Source organism: Halichoeres trimaculatus, unplaced genomic scaffold (genome assembly GCF_033239565.1).
Source record: "Halichoeres trimaculatus isolate MK-OKI-2021-1 unplaced genomic scaffold, fHalTri1.1 fHalTri1_scaffold_10, whole genome shotgun sequence".
Lineage (NCBI taxonomy): Eukaryota > Metazoa > Chordata > Actinopteri > Labriformes > Labridae > Halichoeres > Halichoeres trimaculatus.
The window spans coordinates 26,104,472-26,125,969 of record NW_027437187.1 but is presented as its reverse complement, the minus strand read 5'-3'; the positions used below and the strand labels follow the sequence as shown (position 1 = coordinate 26,125,969).

The 21,498-nt window shown below is 39.1% G+C and overlaps 1 protein-coding gene across 6 annotated transcripts; it reads left to right on the top strand.

The window, feature by feature from the left end:
* Window positions 1–36: 36 nt before the first annotated feature.
* LOC141796855 (uncharacterized) lies at window positions 37–20,836 on the top strand. Of its 6 annotated transcripts, none has more exons than XR_012598907.1 (17): window positions 37–111; window positions 7,537–7,640; window positions 9,859–9,984; window positions 10,286–10,613; window positions 10,776–11,462; window positions 11,556–11,591; window positions 11,697–11,764; window positions 11,913–12,159; window positions 12,299–12,427; window positions 13,455–13,498; window positions 13,584–13,662; window positions 14,029–14,160; window positions 14,232–14,375; window positions 16,356–16,427; window positions 16,526–16,550; window positions 17,665–17,701; window positions 18,887–20,836. XR_012598907.1 is itself a non-coding variant. In XM_074678143.1 (17 exons), the coding sequence occupies exons 2-15, from the start codon at window positions 7,567–7,569 to the stop codon at window positions 16,535–16,537; spliced, it is 2,178 nt and encodes a 725-aa protein (XP_074534244.1). In that variant the 5' UTR covers window positions 37–111; window positions 7,537–7,566; the 3' UTR covers window positions 16,538–16,543; window positions 17,665–17,701; window positions 18,884–20,836. The 6 variants fall into 6 exon arrangements, 4 of the variants coding, with proteins under 4 accessions (XP_074534244.1, XP_074534243.1, XP_074534240.1 ...); XR_012598906.1 differs by having other exon boundaries at window positions 18,884–20,836; XM_074678143.1 differs by having other exon boundaries at window positions 16,526–16,543; window positions 18,884–20,836.
* Window positions 20,837–21,498: the final 662 nt, after the last annotated feature.

The window sequence follows — 21,498 nt, the reverse complement described above, 5'->3', positions numbered from 1 at the left end:
GCTGCAGCTGCAGCAGGCGGAGCTGCACATAACAACCTGCACTTAAAAACCTCTGGTTACTCTTCCTCTGTTTATTCCCAGCAAGAACTTCAACTTTGGCAAGGCTGCCTGGTAAGTTCAATGATGATAATGTGTTTTCCTGTGTTTTGATTTGATTTAGAGGTGTGCAGTTTTAGATGTGCTACACAGACATAAGACTGTTGTTTCCTCTGCTGAAAGCACTTATCTTTGAGATTAGGAGATGTTTTGTAATTCCCGTGGAGCAAAGGATTTGTGGCACTGAGGACTTACAGTATTTTATGTCATGATAAGGTTTTTGAACAAGATTTTAACTTATTAAGCTGCTTAAATGTGTAAAAGATGCTATCAATTCAAAATATTTACTTATTACTTGTATACATATTCACAAATGGATATATCAGAAAGGCTTTCTCCTTTGTTCCTCTGTTTACTTATGATATAATCTAGATATACATGTTTTGGGGTCTTTTGTTGAGTCTCCACAGCTAGAGTAGATGAAATATCTTTTCTTTTCTTTTTTTGTTTAAAAATAACATCTAGACATGGGAAGTGAACTTAATCTGACAAAAGTCATAATTAATGGCGACTGAGAAACAGTTTATTCTTTATGGACCCACTAGATATTAATCTTTTTTTTTTTTAATCAAAATATTTTACTTCTTTTATTTTTCAATCTAAAGTTCTAATCTTAAATTAGCACTTTATAATCTGTGTTATGGGTTTATTAGAAACAGAAGTTTTCTTCATTCACCTTTGCAAACAGTATCTTCCAGTTTTTTTGCCTGAAAAAAATAAGCACTTGTCACGTTATGTTCAGAAAATTCTATAATGTGACATTAGTTTCTGTTCATCATACATGGAGGAGACGTCTGGCTGCGGAAAAGTTGTTTGCTGGGGTTGACGTGCCAAGTTTGCCTCCTATTCCTTAGATGGTATTGGAGATAAAGGCAGTGACCACATGGAGTTTGTGAGTTTATGGCCACCAACACTTTTCTCACTAGAGACTGAGAATGTGTTTGTATGTTGTATTGTTATTCCTCGCCTCTCCTGGATGACTCAAAACTAAATCAGGACAACTTTTCCTTAACTGTAAATTGAGTATAACTTATTTTGTGAAAAAAAGAAAAAAAAAAGATGCCACATCAAATTAGCTCAATCCAAGTATCAAGTTTGTTATACTGGCTGGACCACTTTGCTCCTTGCAGCATAATATAAAGGAGATTCATTATAATGGAATAGGTTATTCTAGGATTGTCACTTTGTAAAGCTGCAGGTATTTCCTAGAGTAAACCATGCTCACTGTCCTTGGCCCTCAACTTTGCCAAGCCAGGACACTATGACTAACAGTGCCTGTGTACTTCCTTAAAAGGAGGCTGAGCTCCATCTCAGCTGATGAGATGCAGAGCAGGGAGTGCACGTAGCTGCATCTATTTCCATTAAGTGTCCTGATGAGGAGGAACTATAACTCAGCTTTGAATATGGATAGAGTTACATTTGTGTTGACGCTCATTGAGAAATTAGAGCAACTAAGCAGCAGTTTCCTCTTTTTTAAGACACACCTGTCAGAGGGTGATGGATTACTTGTGATCTTTTGCTTCTCAAAACAAAGCTGAGGGGGAAAGAGCTGAGATGAAAGCTGCAGAGCCTGAGTCTGTTGTTAACACTGCAAAGAGGAGACAAGACGCCTTCAAACCCAAATTTTACCAGATGGTTGTTCCCAGCGCACACACTTCTTTCCAAATGTACAGTACAAGCACATTTTAATGAGCAGAAGAAAATGTTGCCACTCCAGTATGTTGTGGCTTTTAAACTGTTAGGAATTTGTATCCTGGTCAGAGACTTTTTCATACGTGACCATGTTTGGTCATGTGGAGTAAGCAGCTGTTGCTCTTTGATTGATAGCAAACGCCTCTCAGTCAACTGTTTATTCTATCATGGTGTGTAAGCACTTTCTTTATCTTTAACAAGAACCTTGTCTGATTTTAGGATGGAGGCTTATCTGAAAACTGCATACATAATTTTATGTGTTACTCTTGTTTATCAAAGTAAATCATTACGAGAGAAAAAAAAACGTAGCTCTCCTATTTCAGCCCAACAATGTTGATGACCAGTAAAAAATCAAACAGATCGCTCAAATACATTACCATAGTTTAATTGCAGACTGATTTTAAATGACATGTCATTCCCACAACCATGTGGAAAAACATATCTCACCAAATTTGGTGCTCATTCAAGCTCTGTGCTTTTCTATAGCCAATGCAGGTCATGCCAAGTGCTTTAAATTTTCAGCACCACCATCACCCCAGCATCAGCATGCAGACTCCAAAAACAGGGTTTAAGATGATGTCCCATCAGTATCTGCATATGAATGCAAAACTTCAACTGCATAACTGCTGGTAGAATTTTCACAAACCTGTTGGTGCCTTCAAAAGAGGTCATTTACCTTGTTCACGAGAAGAGAGCTATGTAAGCTAACATTAGCAAAAGCATATCTATTAAGAGATAAGGGACGGATCTGGGACCACAGGGAGGTATGGCAAATTAATCGACATTGTTAACTTTGCAGTATTGTTTTTAGTTACTTTATGATGCATTTCTGAACAAATAGATTAAAAACAGAACATTTCCACCATGACAGGAGGACCTTGGCTAATCTTTTAGGTGCTCATGTTACCAGTGGCTGGCCACAGTGTTCTCATTCACTTAAACGGGACATATCATGCTTGTTTCTCCCTTTCACTATGCCAGACTAGGATGCCTGTAAAGCATTTTTGCCCTCAGTACAAGTCATTTAGTTCCTTCATTGCCCCACAATAGCGTTCTCAATATCCTCATTTTAGGCCATTCTAAATATCTCGTTGAAACACTCCGTTTCGAGAATGACCTCCAGTAACCTCGCAACGTCACAGCCCTTTGTGCTCTGATTGGTCAGTTCTATCAGAGGGGTGGAGTAGGTAGAGCTAGGGGGCGGTTTTTGCAGTATGGTAGTATTTACAAAATCGTCACATTGAATGGAGCAGACCTAGCGAGTTTGCTGTTTGCCAAAAGTTCACCGTAAGGCATTGATAGCAGTAATAAAATGGCAGAGTGTAGGATATGTCCTTTTGTATTGGACCCCGAGTCAGACCCGGACGGTTCTGCAGCTCAGGAGGAAGAAAATCCACCTCGACACAGATCATCTCAGGATGCTTCAGTTTGGTGAGTCAAACCGGTACTGTAACATGTATAGTTTACACGTGGAAATATAGGCAGACTTCACTAATAAACTATTTCTATAACAGGGCTCCATCCTGCTCCTTCACTTTTCTCTGTCTGTTTTATCCATCATGCTGAAAGTGTAGTCTAAAGATCGCCTCTACCGTCAGTTCGTCACTATGTTATTACCACAGCATTATTGTGGTCCAGGTTCACAGTGCATGTCAGAACAAGCATGCAAATATCACAGTGTCACAAGTATTACAACGTCTGCTAAAACTACAGTGTTTTAACTGCTAATTCACCATGTAAAGCCGAGCTGCTCAGGAGAGCAGAGTCCCTGCATCCAGCACTCAGTCAAGTTAGCCAGAGCTAGTAGGGAGCTTTATTTATACTCGGCTCTTGGTGGGTGTATCCCTCGGTGGCGGTTGTGTGACTAACTGACTTCATAGAGGAGGAGCTGCTTTATCGGATTACTTCAATAAAAAGAAAGGATCCTCGTGTCGCCACGAAGGTCGAAATCTCGCGGCAAAATGGCAATGACCTATTTTCAGAGGCATCAAATCTTGTTCTAGGATATCAGAAAAAATACAATATCTCATTTTTTGAAAATTCAGGGGGTAAAAGGTATTGTTTTCAATTTTATTATATTATATGTAAGTATTAAATCAGGGATCAGCATGATATGTCCCCTTTAAAACTCAAATGGCAAGCCATTCATCCACACGGCTTCTGGGTGCAACATCACAACTTTATGGGTTGCAATTGAAGTCAGCATACGACAGAGCTGTGTTAACAACAGTTTGTCTTATGCTAAACTTGTGAGTTGGTAGCTGTAAGCAGCTTCACATTTAGCTTTGGGAAGAAAAACATGAAAAGACTTCTTGTTTAGAGGTTTTTATAGTCTTGTTAAAAAGCAAATAAGACTCAGTTTTTACTTAATTGTGTAACATTTTTTTAAGGCTTTCTTTTGCAAAATCAACGGCATGGGAGACTGAATCCACTATCAAAGTGCCTGACAATTTTTTGAACATTTCCTGATTGAAGATGTCAAGTGGACATGTAAACTAATTAAATCACACTTTAATTACTTTCCCTGTATAGGTCACTACATTCTTATGTGCATGCTTTGATGTCTTGTTTACGGACAAACCATAGAATTGCCTCTCACTTTGTACAAAACTAAGGAAGCTGTCAGGCAAAGTTAAGCTAAGCTAACTGTCTACCATTCTTGCTAACAGACACATGACTTTGCTGTTGACTCTTAACAACAAGCAGAAACACATTCATTCCCAATCATCAATACGCATCATTTTGATCTTATAAACCTTTTACGGAAGGCTTCACTGTGAAACACTTGAAGTTTAAATGTTGTATTCCACAAATTTGAAGGAACATGCACTTTGAATTTTTTTAGTCTACATTCAAAATAAGGCACAGTCAGACAAAGAAAGAGTTGTGTCTTTGTCACAGCCACACTCCTCTTAAGACAGTTGATTTGTTGAAAACATCTTTATGATTATTCATGAGCAGTGTCTGGTGTTTTTTTTAGGGCAGCACTGCAGTACAGCCAAAAATAAAAGTGTTTGTATTTCAAGTTGGAGCAAAAACACAAGCTCTTTAGCACAATACGATAGTTTGGGGAGAAATCTGTTACAAATGTTTAATTATAGCACCTCATGTGACAGTATGATTATAGCAACATGCATTAATACAAACATAAATCGGGAGAATATCTTGCAGTTTAAGCTTGGGGCTTTTCTTTTTTTCTGTCAGGCACATTTCCAGCTATATTAAAATACCTGTATCTAATCTATACAAATTACCTGTCAGGTAACTGCTTAGACAGCATCCACAACTACATGCACACCCACTGAGGGTTAAAAAGCCTGTTTTCCTGACCTGTCAACGTACTGGGTTTTCACACTTCAGAAACACAGAATTTCAGTAGCTCAGCTGAACAGTGGCCAATCCAAACAACCCCAGATCCAGACATGTCTGTGAGCTGTTAGCTTGTACGTCAGAAGGTCTCAGTGTGCTGCTCATAAGAATTCATAACACTCCCACTCCTGTCTCAAGGACAGACCCGGCTTTATCATCCTGATTTAAATCAGTCCCATTTAAGAACAGCTGTAATGGAGACGTTATGGTTGAACACTGTTATGAGAAACACTGGGTATGTATAGATCTAAAAAAGAGATGGGTTGTGATGGTTAAAGTGATCATCACTAGAATACTTTGTATACCATCACTGTAGGTGACATTACATTTAATGTTTATATTGTGATGTGGGAAGGAGGGATGAGAGGCACCTGCATCTTTTTCTAACTGCAGCGTGAAAACTCCAAGAAGATTTATATTGCTTGTCTTTACTTGTGAGAAATTATTCTTGAGGTTCAGGTCCAGATTTTGTATGGTCAAAGTTTGAAAATTCTAGTTAAATGTGTGTTAACATGAAAATATTTTGAATTAATTGACCAGAAAAATGTATAGACATCCTGAAAGCTATGTTTTGCCTTGATGTTTGGCCTGTTGGATGTCACTGCCTTGTTTTAAGACCAGAATTGATCACTTCTAAATAAAAAGTTAAATCAGGGACCAACTATTTTGACATTTAATCACTGCAAAAGCTGAGAATGTTTCATTATTTCCTTGTTCTATCTCTGAACCTGTGAGCTCATTGTTTCTGAGACATTTAGCTGATAAATGCTTCTCCAAACCTCTCTAAATCCTTTGCCCAGAAGAAACAGAAACTGGAATAATGAATCACTTTCCTGTTTTCCAGAGAAGAAGTCATGGGCGTAATAGTTCTGCGCTTTGCCAAGAAACCACTTAACTGTCTTGTTACTCTTGAAGTGGCTGTTTCGGAGGCTTCTAAGACTGTATATGGTGTCTGCTGTTGTAAAACTTAACAGTTATATCCCTCTGTCCCATCATGACTTGTTGCTCATTGTTGGTGGGCTCCTCCTTAGATCTAGGATTGTAGGTCTCTACATACAAGGATAATGATGAAGTGGTAATCTTTATGGCTGCATATAATTAAGATAGCTGGGTTAAACACCTTTGGGCATAAATATATTGTGACTGAGTCATACAAAGTGAAAAAAGAAGCTCTCAGTGAACTGTAAACTTGTTAAGTGTTTCATGTTCTGTTAGCATGCCCTCCCTTACCAGAAAACAGAAACTGAACATGTTTAAGTGTTGGACGGAAAGTGGAACAACATTTTGATCCCTGAAAGAGTTGCAGAAGAGCTGTGTCCTCTTCCACTATACCTGGACCCATCTTTTTTGACACATTGCATGAGCTTATAATGCCATCTCAGATGAGCTTAGATTTGTACTTGCTAACTCAATACGTTTAGTTTTTTTGTGTGCAAAAATCTGGTATTAAAACAATTTACAGAAAACTGGTGTAATGCCACTCTAACAGAGGTAGCTGTTATATCAGGTTTTGCTTTTAACTTGTTGTTTTTTTCAAGATAAATTTCCAAGGTTTTCATCCCTCTTTAGTAAGGTTAAAATGATCCTAATACCAGCAGTTGGATATTTTACCAGTAAGTGATATCAGCTGGCTGATAAATTCATAAAGACGGGTTTGTCTGAATGGTCTCCATGGAAGTGAATCAACATTTAAAAAGTCATCTTGATTACATAGTGGGGCAGGGATTTTTCAGAAGAGCCAAGAGGAATCAGAAGAAACCATATGGGAGAGTCTGGAGTCAGAGATCAGGGAGGGAAAGTGAGACGGAGGGAGAGGGCAGGAGTCAGGTTTGAGGAGGAGGAGGGAGGCTGAAGAAGAAAGTGAGGCCAGTGCAGAGGCAGGCTTTGCCTTTTCTGGTAGTTAAAGCAGCTGAAGGAACAAGCAGGAATTCTTAGTGCTGCAGAAGGGCTGAGATATAAACCAGACTGTAGAAGTTGATATTTGAAGAGAGGGGAGACGCGGCTGTTGATGGACTAAACTTCAGCTACTGCAGAGGTATTATAAACCAACAGAGGCTGTGATGTTCCTTATTATCTGTCTGTGACACGAGGCTGAGTTGGTGGGTGGGTTCATCTGTATTTACTAAGACAGGGTCATCATTTGGCACTCTTTTATGGACTGTATCTTTATGAAACTCAGGATGTTTTATTTGTCTAAAGAATGCTTTTTACTGTAATGTACTTTCTACTGTAATAAAGCTGGGAAAGCACCATGATGATGAACAGAGATTTAGCTTGTGGTTGTTCCCTGAAAATGTGCCAGGTGCTGTGTCAAGTATGTTAAAACCATCTGATCGTCTGTATTTGAAAACAATCTGTAATAAGTGCACTGTGTTTCAGTGAGACAGAGAGGAGGATCTTTTGGGCATCATGGACGATGACTTTGACCGCCGCATGGAGCTGAGGAGGCAGAGGAGGGAGCAGATGCGCCTTGAAGCTGATAGGTGAGCAATACCTTTAAAAACACATAAATGTAAGTGCAAGCATACACACACACACACACACACACACACACACACACACACACACACACACACACACACACACACACACACACACACACACACACACACACACACACACACACACACACACACACAAACACACAATTTTCATGCACCAACGCATGTCTCGTAATTTATGGGTGGAGTATTAAGCATTTTAGCTTGAGTGCTTCATGTCTGATCATCAGGTACCTTCTTTATAAAAGAACTTCTTGTGAAGTTAAATCTAAAGTTATCAAAAGCCAGCTCTGAACTTATGTTTATTCAAACAGCCAAACTAAAGCCAAAAGCTAAGCACTATTTTAAAGGTCATCACGATACTGCTCCTTTCATCTCTTTTTGCTCTTGTAATGATCCAACACTTGTGAAAGTGTTTGAGAGAGATGCTCAGTGATCTTGGCTCACTGTGAGTGTTTGTGAGCAGAGTAGACAGGACTTGGACTGCGCTCAGGCGATGACGGTTTAATGATCCACATCACCTTTTTTGCTCATCTGGGAGTCAGCCTTCTGTGCTGCTGTTTGGATTTGCCTCCTGTTCTCTGTCACCTCCCTCTGTCCCTCTCTAGGCTAAGATAAATCCAAACATACCAGTAAGACTTTCATTGACATCAGTTTGAAAATTAAAACACAGGCTAATGAGTGTAAATGAGAAACAAAAGGGGGACAAATTGTTTTTTATATATCAGATGCCAGTGTAGCAGCCACTTTTTTCATCTTTGATCACTCCATTGTAATAAAGAATGAATCTATCATACATCTAAAGGCTGTAAACACTAATCATAGCTGGATATGGTAATTTTAAAAGCTTAGAATAGTTCCAGAATATACAATATACTTTTTGATGTAAAAAAAAATGTTTTTAACAAAATCACTAAGCATCATTAAAATGCAGTTGGAAGCCATCAACAAACATCTTCATGCCTGAAGAAATGGATTCCTAATACAGAATGTGTATTTGAAAGAGTTCAAAAACCAAGTTAAAAGTTTTTTCTTTCAGTTGAAACTATAGAAATATTTAACTTTTAGCACAAATAGTGAACAAACAGTCGTGGTGTCTGTACTGTGCTAATCACATCCCTGGACGTTGCTTCATGTTCAGAACTTATTGGCCGTCATATCTGATGTCTGATCAGAGCTGCAGTGGAAAAACTGGCATTCCTGGCAATTTTTCTCACAGTCGTGCAGCCAGCCCTGCCAGCAGTGCCAACACAGTCTGTCCTGCCATTTTGTGCCTCTCAGTTCCTCACAGCCCAAGTGAAAATGAGGGTTTTAAATGTCCTACGTACCATTTTTGGACAGCTCAATTAAGAAAAAGACACAGCCTGTTTTTTTTTAAAAGTTGATGTAATCACACTTTGATTTGGAAAGTCAACTTGAAAATGTGAGTGAGCTGAAAGGATGGATGCAACAGCTGACTGATAGATGATAACAGTCAAGTCATCTTGATTTTTTGCTATCTTTTTTATCTTTCTTTCAAGAAAAAAATTGCTCTTTTTACTATTTTGTGACTTAAGTATTGGAAAAAAATGGATAGAACCATTAAAAGACACGCTATGGAGACTTTGACCATTGAACACAAACAACATCACACTGGATTTTTAGTATTTGATGTAGTAGTAGCATAAAAACTTGCATAAATTACTGCACAATCTACTTTTGTAGATTAATTCATTAATTTCATTGAATTAAACCTTTTCAGATACATTTCCAACAACTGATTAATTTGGTCATAATCCTGCAAGTTGTCTTTTAAATTTCATCAACTGTATTCTGTGAGCATTTTGGTCAACTTGTGAAAATTTGTTGAATCAAACTGAAATACATTTGCCAATAAAAAAAATTTCAGTGCCTGTCTAATATGTGAGTAAAACTACTGTAGCATTAGAGTTTAATGTGTAGTATTAAAATTATTATCCAAACAAGAATCAGCCAGGTGGAGAAGGATAACTTTTCTTAGAGAGCTTTACTGGTTCACTGGAACATCATAAAAAAAATCAACACTTCCTGGTTACACACAATCACATGCTCCTGAACCAACCAATCAGGGGCAAGGCTTCCCTAATTTCAGACAAACAATTAACATCGCCGTTAAAACTTACACTACCAACCCAAAAAGATCCTTATCTGTCTCTCTTATCTTTCTTCTGCAATATTTCAGCATTGGTGTTACCAACGATGATGACGAGGAGGAGGCTCGTGAGCGAAGGAGACGTGCGAGGGAGGAGAGAAAGAAGATGAGGGAATTGGAGGAGTCTGGAACTAGTGAAGGGATCAACACAAACAGGTACAGAGTAAAGACTTAAGTCTTTTAATTGGATACTGATAAGGGCAAAAGGTGTACTACACTGAACCAATCAGGAGTCCAGGAGATTCACAAGACCACCTGGTTGTTCGAATCATACAAAGACACGGTGTATTTTGTGTTGAAGGAAAATGAGGTTGTATTTTGACTAAACAATACAAAGCCTGTTATTAAACAGGCGTAAAAAATGATCAAAAGGGGCTCCGAATGGATGAAAAGGTTTGTGCTCGGGGCATTTAGACAACTCACTGTTAATACTGTCTTTAACTTAATTTTCTTCAAGCGTTACAGAGACTGACTCCTCCACCACAACCAGCGCTGGAGGTACAGATGACGACCAGGTTCTTCTGGACCGGCTCGCCAAAAGAGAGGAACGCCGCCAGAGGAGGATGAAGGAGGCCATGGAGAGACAGAAGGAGCTTGACCCCACCATCGGCACCACCAATGGTACAGACAACATGCCAGAGGAGGAGACGTCTGCCAGCAGCACACAAGAGCATATAGAGGAAGAGGAGAACAAGAAGGAGGAGAAACCAGTCCAAGAGGAGGTGGCAGAAACAGATTCTAACTCCTGGAAGAAAGATGAAGATAAGAGGGATGAAGATGAGAAGGTAAAATTAAAGATGTGAAGATTTGTGTGTTAAAGGGATGGAAATCTGAAGGGTGATCCAGGAAAGTGTAGAAAGAAATCCAGGACTTGACTCTTATTTTAGGTTTCTGAATTTAAGAAAAAAAATGACTAAAAAGTGACAAAGTCTGACTTTTTTTCAAAGGAGGAACCTGAGGAGATGACTGCAGCAGAAGAAGAAGAAGTTGAGCAAAAAGATGCTGAAGAGAAAGCTGTGCCGGATGCTGATGAGGAAGAAGAACAGAAGAAGAGAGAAGAAGAGGAAAAACTGCAAAAAGAAATGGAAGAAAAGCAGCAGATAGAAGAAGAAGAGAGGCAAAAAAGGGAAATGGAAGAAAAGCTAAAGAAAGAGGAAGAAGAAAGGCAGCTTAAGGAGGAGGAGGAAATGAAGCAAAAGGAAGAGGAAGAAAGACAACAAAAAGAAATGGAAGAGAGGCTAAAAAAAGAGGAAGAGGAAAAACAGAAACAGGAAATGGAAGAAAAACTGAGGCAGGAAGAGGAAGAGAGACAGAAAAGGGAGATGGAAGAGAGGCAGAAGAAAGAGGAGGAGGAGAAGAGAAAAAAGGAAATAGAGGAAAAGAAGAAGAAAGATGAGGAGGAGAAGAGAAGAAAGGAATTGGAAGAGAAGAAGAAAAAAGAGGAGGAGGAGAAACTGAAGAAGAAAGAGCTAGAGGAGAAGAAGAAGAAGGAGGAGGATGAGAAGAGGAAAAAGGAGATAGAAGCAAAGAGGAAAGAAGAAGAGGAAAAGCGGAAAAAGGAGGCAGAGGAGAAGAAGAAAAAAGAAGAAGAGGAGAAACGCAAAAAGACTGATCTGCAGAAGAAGAAAGAGGAGGTATTCATATGACTTAAATTCTACAGATGCCGGCTGCATGATTGAGCTTTGTTCTCTTTATCTGGCTCATTTTATTTTTTCCTTTCTACTTAGGAGGAGAAGACAAAGAAATTTGGTTTTAAAGAAAAGGTACAAAATTATCACATGCAGTAAACTGAAAGCACACTTTATCAGAATCTAATAATGTAGGGAAAGTGGTTTATCTATAACCTTTTGCCTCTTTTTTTCTGGAAGAATGAACAAACCAAACAGACCGGCTCCATCTTTGAGAATAAGCTGAAGAAAACAGAGAAGACATCAAGGTGAGTTTTTTGGTCTAGATTAAAGTTTTTCTCTTTACAAGTTTTTCAGGATTTTTTGTGATCAGTTGAATGCTTGGCGTACTAACATACTGTTAGTTGACAGCTGTGATGTACTGGTCATTAAAATGTTTTAGTTATTTGTGAACAGGGACAATGTTCCCTCCACCAAGGCAGATGACATGGAGCGACAGGAGGCCGAACGTAAGCTGCAGGAGCTGAAGCGCCGACGAAACGATGCAGAGAGCGAAGAGATCGAGAAGATGAAACAGAAGCAGCAGGACGCAGAGGCAGAGCTGGAGGGGCTGAAGAAGAAGAGAGAGGAGAGGAGGAAGGTCATGGAGGAGGAGGAGAGGCAGAAGAAACAAGAGCTGGAGGAGAAAAAAGCCAAAGAACAGGTGAGGACAGAGTCAGTGGAAGAGAAGATTGTTTTACTGTGCCATGATTTGGTCCAAGATCAGAGAAGACTTGACCTGAGGAGGGGGCTGTTAGTTACCAATGAAAAAGTTGGAGACGGTATTTTATTGTTTTTTACAGGAGGAGAGGAAGAGGATGAAGGAGGAGATTGAGAAAAGGAGGGCAGAAGCTGCAGAGAAGAAGAAACAGATGGAGGAAGAGGGGTCTTCAAAACCGTCTTTTGCTATTAGTCCTAAAGGATCAGCAAAGGTAAAGCGTGTTTGTTAGTTGCAATAAAATATTGCAATAATGAAATGAACGAAAAAAAGACACTAGTGGTTGAATTTTAATGAAAAACAAGTCAGAAATTTCAACATGGAATGCACTGAATTAGCTTAGCTTAGTCTATTAACAGACAATGGATAAAACAGCTATATTTTACTTTCTGTTCTTAAAAATAGCCTCATTCCCTTTTTTCCGTTTAAGGTCAAGTGGGATTTTTGGCCTAATTGTGTTGATTGCTTTAATAAATTCCCCTGTCAATACTAATTTGTTGTTAGTTGACAAGAAATGAAAAAAAAGCAAAGAAACAATAAGTCAGCTGGCGCCTGTGCTTTAGTCAAATATGGTTATCTAAAGGAGCCAGGCCTGGGTAATTTTGTTGATGGAGTATTTTTGGAGGAATGCTGAGAATCTTGTGTGTACAATTTATTTTCATCATTGGTGCTTTGTAGCGGTGTGTATGTGGATGTGTACAGTGTTACTCTGGCTGTGGGGACTTGATAAAACAATAGCGCTGAAGAGAGCTCACTTTCCTTGAAGTGTTAGAATGAAACCTTTACATGACAGGGTGACAAATGGTTTAATGTTTGGGTGAGGCTTAAATCAAGACTGGTTTAAAGGAGTGGGTGGGTGACAGTTAAGATACAGATTAGATTAAGTCTCGAAGCAGTGCATTCATGTCTGAGTAAAGTCCTCTGAAGTCACACAAACAAATGTGTGTGTGTGTGTGTGTGTGTGTGTGTGTGTGTGTGTGTGTGTGTGTGTGTGTGTGTGTGTGTGTGTGTGTGTTCATTCCATGTGTGTTTTTGTACGCTTGGTGTGTGTGTGTGTGTGTGGGTGTCCTAGCTTCCAGACAACCAGCTCTTTAGTTTGGTCTCCAACACAGTGGTCAGTACAGAGAGACCTTCTGGTCCATTGCCAAAGAAGTCAGGACAGTTTGACCGTGTCAGAATTTATTTATGAAACTAAAAGACAGACTGATGATATCATTCTACATTTTACTGTTTCCTGACAGATTGGGGAGAAGGCAGAATTCTTGAACAAATCAGCCCAAAAAAGGTGAGCTTCAAGTTTCAAACTTCAACAATCTCACCAAAAGTGTTGGGAGCCATTCTAATGTCCCATGTGGTGTTTGACAACACAGCAGCACACCCCGAATGTCTCACAGTCCAATCGTGTCCAAGATAGGAAACAGACTGGACATGTACACTTCTGCCATCCAGGTGAGACTCAACGTTGTATAATCAGTAGCACAAGTTAAGGATCACAATCTTTACTTCCATGAAAACAACACTCTTTGTTCCCATAGGCTCATATTTGGATGAAACAAGAGTAAAAGTCTCAAAGGGAAATCTGTATTTGATTCAATTTCATTCATATCTTGTCAAGACAAAATAACAAGTTTTTCTTTAGCAATGATTTCCAGTCCACTAAAAATCAAACTTTTAAGCGGTTTTTAAATGACTGAAAAGTAAGTCTTCTGACATGTAGGCAAAAGTATTAAAAAGTAGTGCTTTAAGTGCCTATCCCCAGCCAGTGCACTGATGTTATTGCCAATGAAAATATAAATCCGTCCTGTATTTTTCCAGGGAAACAAAGATCCCAAATCCCCCAAGTCTTCTATGGCAGATATTCCTGTAGGAGGCACGCGGAGCATCAAGAACATGTGGGAAAAAGGCAACGTCGGCAGCTCCTCTGAGAGTCCAGCTCCTGCCAACAAGGTAAGAGAAGCAGTCAAAGAGGCAAAGACAGATAGATCTACTGATAGCACCTAAGATGTTCCTTTTCCCAGGATGTGGCTGGTATAAAAGGGGGTGTGACTGGACGTGTCAACAGTTGGATGGCTAAGCCTGCAGAAGTGGATAAGACAGCAGCACCTTCACCTGCACCAACAACAGCACCGGCTCCAGCAGCAGCATCCCCAGCAAAGCCAACAGTAAGGCCTGACAAATCCCTGTCTTCATCACTCACACATAATAGTAAATGAGACACCAGTGTTACATGAATGGAGTAATCCTCTTGATATTCTGTTCACGCTAATGTGATCATTTGCGCATGAACATCCTTCTCTTTTATTGGTTGCAGCTTTAATATCAAAGCTCCTTGTGTGTGTGGACTGCATTGCTTTCTGGACTGTAGTGACACCACATGGTCAGCTAACTCAACAACACCTCTTTGTCAGATTTTATATGACTTAAAATGTATTTTAATTATATGCACAGCAGACGTGAACATGTGGAAAATCGTTAGTGGAAGAAAAAACATTTTTCCTTTTGTGTTGGGGATCTGTCCCCTTGGAAAGCAGTAAACAGCTGGTATGTGTTCAGAGGGTAAATACCAACATGCTTTCCTGCAGAGCCATTTCTACACCCCTCTGTGCACACATCAATCACTCTGTCAGTAATCATACGTTGCATACAGTACACCCCAAGCATGAAATACTTCTTAGCATAATCAAATACAAATAAGCTTTTCTTTCTTTGTTTACGACACAACTAAAGCTCAAGGTGAGGTGTTTCTGCTGTTTATGAATGGCTAAAATAACTTTTGCACAGTATAGATACTAAATTTTGTTTTAAGTATGTTACATTTAGATGTTAGCAGCTAGCAGGATGAAGTTTGTGTTTTAAAAACCTGAAACTCATGTAAAAATAAAAAAAAACATCAGGAAAGAGATAAGGAGGGTGGTTTTTTGGCCACAGGGGGCACCAAAACCGTAACAGAGCTAACATTCTTTAGAGGAACTTTATAGCAAAACAAATAAATTACAATCTCACTCATAAAAAAAACATCTAAATGACAAGTTTTGAAGCTACTTAAACAGAAGTTTAAAATCTGACTTGCTTACTAGTCAAGGTCAGAAAACTTGGTCAACACCCAAAGTTTAGCACAAGTTATATAAAACACTACTCTGGGTCACAGAGTCTGCAGGGAAACAATGCCGACTTGGTTTGCTAAGCTTGGCTAAAGCTAGCAGAGCTAGTTCTGACAGCCTTCATCTCTTTTTTCATTTTTGCTTTAAGTTAACAGCCCCAGCAAGTGGCAGATAGCTGTGCAACTGCTTACACATGATAAGCATTTTAGGTCACAATAATGAGAAAATATTAACAAGTGTTTAACTTAGTTGTAAATCTCATGCTAGTTAGCAAAAGTGATGACGATAATCAACAGACCTTTCTTCTCTGACATTTCATACACATATCTATTTAAACATAATTTGTCTCATGTCACAAAACACTGATCAAAACAATTAAAGCTACTGATGAATAAATTTGTTTTATGTATTTTTATATGATTCTGAATAAGCAAGGTCATATGTATCTTGGTCCTCAGTACACACTGTGTCCTTTTCTTAAAGAAGGACACCAGCTGCTGCTCCTCACAGCTCCTCTGAAGACATTGCACCATGTGTGCACGCTGCAGTACTGCTAGATGACGTGTGACATTGTTCTACAGTGAAATTTATGAGACAGATATCTTTGGTGTCAAACGTCTTAGACAGTGCTACAGTAATACCTTTAACCTTACTCATACAACAACACCTCCCCCTGTTGGGATGAAGTTATACAGCAGTCTACTTCCTGTGTTTATATTCCTGTATTCTCTTTTGTATTGGTTTAAATCTTTGCTGTTTTTTTAAATTTCATGCTGTTTGCTTTATTAATCTCTTTTTTCCTTCTTTTAAACCTGCAACCGCTCTCTTGTCAGTTTCCTTCACTCAAACTTTTCCTGCTGTCTGCTCAACAAACTGGTAAAGGTATCACTTACACCAATTTTCCACCACACTTCACTCTTACAATTATACTAACAAGTTCTTCAATGGTCTTCTACCGAGCTTTGGTACTTCTATGATCAGGGTACAAGTTCCAGTTTTGTTTGGCAATAAAGGACTCATGGTGGACTTTATCTGTTGTAGGATACAAAAGCAGGTGATATTGGTAACAAACGTGGCATGTGGGAAACCAAGAAGGGCTCTACACCTGGGAAGGTAACACACACATACACACACCATGCTGAAACAATGGGGAGATGTTGATTTCTTAAAACCTGAGAAGTAATAAAATCCTGTTTCTTTGTGCCGTTCAGTTTACCAGATAAACAGATGTAAGAGGTAACTGGTGGAGGCAACATTTGATGCATGCTTCACCAGCATGGAGTGATGGATCCCTGGGGTGTTAACACTGTTGATTGCCTTTGAAGCACGTGTGTGTGTGTGTTTGGTGTAACCACTTTTTCTTTAACTGGGCACATTTACATTACTTTGAATAGGTTGTGATAACTTTGAGAGGGCGCTGTTTGGATTACTTTTGATCCTATTCTTCAAAGAATATTTTAAGTTCTTGATCATCTCAAACAAAAATGACCTTTCCCAAAACAGGTCTTATTCAACAACTTCAAACTCAGCCACTCAAGTAAATACAAAACAAAACTATTAAAATACTGGAGCTATTTCTCTGGCACCTTGGGTACATTAGCACGCTACAAGTGGCTGACCACAGACTGCTAAGTAGGGCTGGACAATTAAATGGATTTTAATCATGATTTCAATTTTGCCATCCGACAATATGCCACACAGTGTAGATGTATGCAAGTTCCTGTGCTTCATAGCTCTTCTGTGTTCCATGTGCAGCCACAGCGAGTGTGTGTGACTTATGTGTATCAATAATACTGTATGTGCCACTTGCCGGTTCTTTAAAGTTGTGTTTAAATCGGTACTGAAGTTTTTGAATAAATGAATAATTGTGTATATTAATTGTGATTTCAATATCACTTAAAATAATCGGGATTCTTATTTTCACCATAATCGCCCAACCCTACTGCTAAGTCTCTTGACCTTTTTTTTTTTTTTTTTTTTTTGCATGAGTGACATTCTTAATATTGTCATTTGCCAGTACCACATCACTAAAAAGTTGAGATGCTATTTAGGACAATATACTACTTATAACTCTTTCACAGAGCCATGGCCCCGAAGCCTATTACATTTAAAATCTGTCTAACTTTCAATGTAAATATGCCTGAATATATGTTTAAATAACAGTCCAGTACTACTGATTAGTAGAGCATCAAATCTGCCACCACTGTTTTGGTTTTAGTTAACTGGAGATTAAGGTGTTTTTATTCTTTTATTTTTTACTGCATATCTAATAATTATTATTTTAGCTTTATTTACTCTCCTCATACTGCTTCATTTCTTTGTCTCTTCTTTATTTTGTTCTTCATTACAGTTGTCGGCTGGATTAAAGAGCAAGTTTAACACCAATGGTAAGTCTCTTAAATCAGGCAGAAAACGTTGGCTTTTTATCCCAAATGTAGTGACAGCGAAGTTTAAACAGTAACATATTGTGGTTATTTTCCCATTTTGAAGAATCTGTGAACTGTTTGTTCTTCTCCTCTAATACACTGAGCTTAATGCTTCCTCCTAGATGTGCACATACTACACGTTAAACCAGGGTTTATCTTGATCAGTCCTGTGGGAAGCAGAGTTTAGTTGAGGTGTGTTTGCCCTTCAAAACATGTTGTGGACAGGGGGAGCATCCTGTGATGGATTTATTACCCTCTGTGGACTCATAACCCACCAACCTCCCTTTGTGCCAGACTAGCTGTTCACTGTAAATCAAATCTGCAGCTAGAGATTTTTGGCACGACACACCTCTGTAGGACAGAGTCTATATTTAAAAAAAACCCTCACCCTGACCTTGTTTCCCAGTATAAAGAACCTTGCAGACTCCTGGCGTGGCTGTCATGTCTTTGCAGTGCTCTGTTCACCCGCTACCACCTGGGCTGTCCAATGCCACGCAGGGTGTCGGAAAGCTGTTAGGCATACCACGGTGCAGCTGCTTGATTGTCACATTACAACTGAGTGCTGGGGAGGATTACTAACAGTTTAGGGAGCAAATCTGTCCCGATCACCAGGCTTATTCACTCAGTACTGATGATAAAGAGCGAAAATCCATCCTGAGGAGTGTAGAGTGATTCTAAAAAAGTATCAATCATTAGAAAAAACCATTACAACTGACTGTTGTTAGTATAGAAAAGTCGTCTTTCTAGTCCCTGCCTTGTTCTCAACAAACAGCGAGCCCCAAGCCTTGATCCTTAGCGTGAACAATCGCAGTGGAAAAGTGTTTGTCGAGTGTCGGCTTCGAACTTAAATAGCAATCCTTGTTTGTAACCTCTCAACTTCTTCATCAAAAATAGACCACAGAGGAATGAAGTAAAGGGCAAATGACAAAGTAGCAGCTCTCAATCACACAGGGAAGTGTCCCAGCTTTGACTCCAGGGTTTATGTTATTAGATCCTGCTCTGATGAACAAACACCACAATCAACATCTATTCATGTAACAGCTTTGATGAACAGCCCTAGACTAATATCTTTCAACATGTAAGAAGTTCTGATGTTTGATGCTTGGTGCATTGGCTAATTGATCTCTAATTTTTGTTTTTCAGCAGGCGTGAGACCCTAACTACTGACATCCCCTTTGAAATACAACCTTACCTGACCAATCACACAGCTCTGCTACTGAACATGCGTCAATTTCCCTTTTAACACCCAAGTGCTTTGTTAACGTTCTTCTTCTGAGAAAAAGACATGGGACCAGGACCAACAGCTCAAAAGATTTCACATGTTAAAGTCTCACACATCTTAAGTCGAACATGTAACATGAACTGAGGGTCTTTAGGACAACATGCCATGTGTTTAATGCTTGATAGAAATCAGATTATGAAGTATATTTCAGTCTAATCAAGGTTAGTCTTTACAAATTTGTGCTGTCAAGATGCATCAATATTGTTTTTAAGCCAAGCTATGTAAGAATTATCGTATAGGTATGCATGATTGTGAGCGTTTACTCAGTTTCTGCTTTTTTGTCATGAATGTTGCTGATTTGACTGCACGCGATGATTAAGGATGTTTAATGTCCATCTGATGGTTAACATTTGAACTTCAATTTCACTGATTGAGATGACAGGTTATTAGCCCATAATTAACTGAGTGAGGTCAAAAGTTGGGACTATTTTCAAACAGTTAGATCAGAAGATTTTGGATAAAATATCTCAACAGCTAGTGGATGCACTGCAGGAAATTTGGTACTCATGGTCCTCGGATGAAGACACTTTTGGACTTGGTGCTTTCCAGCTTTTAGCAAGTCACAACTATTACTCAACTGGTGAAATTGATCAAAATGAAGAGAAACATTTGGACATGTTTTTTTAAAGACATCCATGATCTTCATAGGCAGAACCCTGACAATTTTGTTACTCCATTGTAGGGCTGCACGATTATCGCAATCGCAATCGCAATCGCAATCGCAATCGCAATGTCAGCACATGCAATTACGTAATCGCAAAAGAGGATATCGCAATCGCAATCGCAATGTCAGCACATGCAATTCAGAATTTTCTCCATGATAACCAAGCAAATCTGTAGACTCATCATGGCACAACCTTTTTAATTAAATCGCAAGCACAATCGCAATCGCAATATTTTCCACCTAATCGCAAATCGCACCTTTTCCCCAAATCGTGCAGCTCTACTCCATTGACTATGATGGATTGCTTGACATGTAATTCACACAATTGTAACCCCCTTAGAAGTAATCCTAACCTTTATTATAGTGCCTTAACCTCTTGTTTAGCGCCACCATCAGGCCAGAATATATACCTAAGACCAAATACCCAAACTCAACATCCTCATTTGTACTTCATGTGACTTGCAGATGGTAAAATGCAAAATCAGTTGCAAAAGAAGGCTAACAAACCAAAGAGTGTACACATGTTGAGCACTTTCACAACCAAATACTGACATATTAATGTTGGCATTGTGGGCAAGTTAGCAATGCTGACATTTAACACAACCCCACTAACTACTAAAGTCACACATTTGTTTGCCCAATCTTTCAGGTAAAGCTCTGCAAGACATTTGGATCCAAGTTCATAAACCGAGCACTTCTTTGCGTACACAACTTGCTGAAATAATGGCTAAAACTAACTCTTTATTGACAATGTTTTGGTAATTAGTAGGAAATTTTAACCACCACAACACACTCACATCAGTTTGAACAGGATTTGCTACCTTTTCCTTTTGCTTTTTAACATTTACTCTTTAATTTAGTCACCATAAAATCTTCTTATCAGTGTTGAAGTACTACTGTAATGCTTAATCAGTGACCAAACGCAACAAGAAGGTAGTAGTCTTACTGATCTGATGACAGTTTACAGTAACTTTGCAGTTTATTTGTTTATTTAGATTAAAAGATAACATGCACTCTGTTTTAACGATGCCTGTAATTGACTTGTACCCTTGTGTTCCCATTTGTCATCAGTGCACATGAGTTGATGGATTTCTTATCTTCAGTATTGTTGTGTTAAAATGCTTTGTTTGAATTTTTAAAACTACTGTTGCTTGAGCAAATAAAAATGAAAAAAAAAGGTTGTGTTTTTTTTTTCTGAGGCATGTGGAAGAAATGTCATGTTGTGTCCTTCTTAACTACTTGTAAAATATGAAGTGTTGAAACCTGAGTGGCTGGTGAAAGCTTGGGTAGGTATGCGGCCATTTCACTGGGGCAGGAATCTACCTGCTGTGTGTGTGTGTGTGTGTGTGTGTGTGTGTGTGTGTGTGTGTGTGTGTGTGTGCGTGCGTGCGTGTGTGTGTGCGTGTGTGTGTGCGTGTGTGTGTGTGTGTGTGTGTGTGTGTGTGTGGTGTGTGTGAGAGACAGAGACAGAGACAGAGCTGCAGTGTCCAGCTGTCTAACAATAGACTGACCAGCCATAGGGTGCCTCAGTCACATGAGTAAGAAGGGCTGGACTATGTATCCTTGATGCTCAACCTGTTGTTCAAGCAGCTGAAGTCTGTTGGTCCTCTCTGGCTCACAGGTAGGGGCTGAATTGCTGTTTGTACTGATACTTTCAGTTTGAGTCCCTGTCTAGTCAAAAAAAGAAAACTTAAACTAATTTCTAAGAAATACTGTTGGAGTTGGAGATAACAGGGCTCATCTTATCTAAGGATCTTAATCCATGTTTAACACTTACAAGAAGTGTCTTCACATTATGCTTCAGTCCTTTAT